This window comes from Volvox carteri (assembly GCF_000143455.1).
Source record: "Volvox carteri f. nagariensis unplaced genomic scaffold VOLCAscaffold_80, whole genome shotgun sequence".
Classification (NCBI taxonomy): Eukaryota; Viridiplantae; Chlorophyta; class Chlorophyceae; order Chlamydomonadales; family Volvocaceae; genus Volvox; species Volvox carteri.
Genome location: NW_003307623.1, coordinates 428,980 through 431,880, shown reverse-complemented (window position 1 = coordinate 431,880; position 2,901 = coordinate 428,980). Strand labels below are relative to the sequence as shown.

Sequence of the window (2,901 nt, the reverse complement as noted above, 5' to 3'; positions counted from 1 at the left end):
TATGTGACTCCCCGACTGTCGTAGATGCCCTCTGCCTCATTACACCCACCAACACACCCAACCCCCTCCCCCCCAGCCCCCTCCCCTTACCTGTCCAGCTGGTAACCCAGGTGGTAGTCCTTCATGGCCATTTGCCGGAGCGGCTGCTCCTCCTGATTGGGGAGGGGGTGGAGGGGGGGGGAGGGGGGATTGACGGCAGCCAACAGAGAGGCGGGGAGAAATTGGTGGGGTGGAGAAATTGAGAAAAGCGAAGAAAGAGTTACGCACTGACAGCAGGGTCAGGCTGCACCCTCGCCGCTGTGGACAGAACTGCACCGCCTTCCACATGGTTTGATACCATAGCGCAATGGGCTTCTACGGACCATTGGGCGCGCGCCGTCTTGCCGCCGGCCCAGCCCCCTGCCTTCCCACCTGCATACGGCATACAACCCCATCAGAGCTCCCCCTACCGGGGCCCCCCGGGGCCATCCCTCCTTGCCCCCGCACCACCACAAACCCGCAGAGAGAGGGGGAGCGAGGGAGAGAGAGGCGCCCACTGGGGGGGATATAAGAGTACTGCCCGCCCGCCCCAGAGCCCCACTGGGACCCCGACACGCATACATATATACATACGTGCACACACACGCCCACCTTTCGGTCAGTGAGCGCAAGGATCTTCCGTGCGCTGTTAAGTTGCCGTTGCAGGTGGTTGATTTTTCCGTTGGCAACGGCACTCGGGTAACCCAGGGCCGCCCGAACCTGCCGCTTGATCGCCTGCAGTCGGTTGGAGTTGGTTGGCGGTTAAGAGGAGTAACCATGCAATCATGCAAACGTCAAGTACAGACAATTGCTGACATGCAAACTGCCGATTGGCGGGGTTAGAGGGGGAGGGGGAGGCGGAGGGGAGGGGAGGGGGAGGGGGAGGGGAGGGATGTTAGGGGAGGGGAGGCGTGAGATGTCCCGCCTGAGGAACACACACGCACATACATACATAGATACACTCACCCGCCCTCATCACCGTACATCTTGTTCGCTTCTCCACGCAATGAGCTAAGGTCACTGCCATGCCCCGCGCCCCTTCCAAGTCCCCCCAGATGTTCCCCTAGAATCCCCTCCTCACGCAGCCAGCCCCCTGCGCCCTCCCCCTCCCCCCTCACCTTGAGTTTCTCCCTCTGCGCCGCCCTCATGGCCGCCAGAGTCACCCCCGCCCGGTTGCGGTACACCTCGTCAATGAGCAGCACCAACGGCTCCCAGAACCGCCACTCCAAGTTCAAACCGTAGCTGTGGCGGAAAGCCTGCGGCGGAGGCACGGGGGTCAGGGGGGTGGGGGTCAGGGGGGTGGGGGTGGGGGAGTAATGGCGGTCCCGGGGTCAGGGGGGTGGTGTGTAGCCGCTCCTTACTATGAACCAGCAGTGGCTAGTACGGCACCTCCTCATTCCTCTGTTGCCGCTACCTCCTTCCACCTACTACGGACTGCATCCCCGCAATCTACGTACCATACACATTCGTACATAAACACGTACCTGCACCAGCCGTACGACGTCTTTGGGTACCCAGCCACTGGCCCGGGGTTGGGGGTTCGTTGGCTGCGTGGGGTCCTGAAGGGGGGTAGAGGGGTTAGCGGCAGCAGGCGGGGTCGGAAGGGTGGGGGTAGGCCGGGGAGAGGTCGCTAGGGGAGAAAGGGGAAATAGCACGAGGAGAGGAAGAACTTTACGCGTTTCCTGTGTGCGTATGTGCGTGTGTGTATGTGTAACTTAGGGTCATCAGAGCCCCATCCAGTCAGTGTCAACGGCTGTTGTCGGGACAGCGCCCCCCCACACCTCCCCACCGCACCCAGTCACACCTTCCAAGGCCCCCCCTGAGCCCCCCCTCATCCCTGCCAACACCCGACCCACGGGTCACTCACCACTCTTGCCTCGTACCCCCCTCCCACTCTGTAGAACAGGTAGTTCTCCGGGTCGGGGGGGTAGGCGGAGGAGGGCGGACCCAGGAAGGCCATTTCGCTGACAGGGTCCTCCAGGGGAGGAGAGCACGACTGGGAGTACGACTGGGAGTACGACTGCGAGGCGGCCCGTGATGGGGACAACTGAAGCATGCGTCCCCCGGCGGGCGACAGGGGTCTGGAGGAAATGGACGGGCCTGGGGATATGGAGGGGGGGAGAGGATCGTAAGTTCGGTAGGAGACCCATGTGGTTGAGAGCCTCGGAGGGGGCGGGGAGGAGGAGCGAGTGGGACGGGGCAATGAGGATTGGAGGGTGTACCTCCGTGTATGTGTGTGTGTGTGGGTTGGGGTGGGTGGGGTGGGTGGGGTGGGGTGGGGGTTTCGGGGACCCGGGGGGAAGGAGAGGGCAATTACCGCTGCAGGTGAACACGCCACAAGCTATGGATTCAAGATGTACGGCACATAACCCTAGGTGGAGGTTAGCGGGTGGCGGAGCTGTCACATGCGGGGTGAGTGACGAGAAGTGGACCCGGACCGCGGCGGTTTGGGGGTTTGAGGATGAGGGGGGAGAAGGAGAGATGGACAAGGATATTTAAACAGAGGGGGAAGGGGTGTACGAGTGGAACGGATGTACGGCAAAAGCGAAAGCACAAAAATCGTGGAAGAGCGGCCGTATTGCCGTACGCCACGTGGTATACTGATAAACACACGTTACTCACCCGACGGAAGGGACGTCCCGCGCCTCGCTCGGGAAGTGCTGCTGCGGCTCCGATTTCCTCCCCCAGCTCCCCCGAGCGCCAACCCCCCCGACCCGCCACCCCCACCCGCCGGTGACCCCATAAGGCCCCCGTAACCCAGCAGCGCCATACCGCCAAACCCCAAAGAGGGGCTACGCGGCGAGGGCGAATGGCTCCCAGACCGACTCCGCCTCCGGACCCTTGCCCCCGTCGGCGTCCCCGGGCCCCCCCCCCCCCCCCCCC

At 63.3% G+C, this 2,901-nt stretch overlaps 1 protein-coding gene across 1 annotated transcript in view; it reads right to left on the bottom strand.

The window, feature by feature from the left end:
* The window catches only part of VOLCADRAFT_119797 (uncharacterized protein), a gene marked incomplete at both ends in the record, with an annotated part of 6,897 nt that overhangs the window by 297 nt on the left and 3,699 nt on the right, over positions 1-2,901 (bottom strand). The window contains 5 exons of the mRNA XM_002957793.1: positions 91-152; positions 631-753; positions 1,137-1,274; positions 1,503-1,577; positions 1,886-2,118. Coding sequence (XP_002957839.1) covers positions 91-152; positions 631-753; positions 1,137-1,274; positions 1,503-1,577; positions 1,886-2,118 — 631 coding nt within the window. The remainder of the gene's footprint in view (positions 1-90; positions 153-630; positions 754-1,136; positions 1,275-1,502; positions 1,578-1,885; positions 2,119-2,901) is intronic.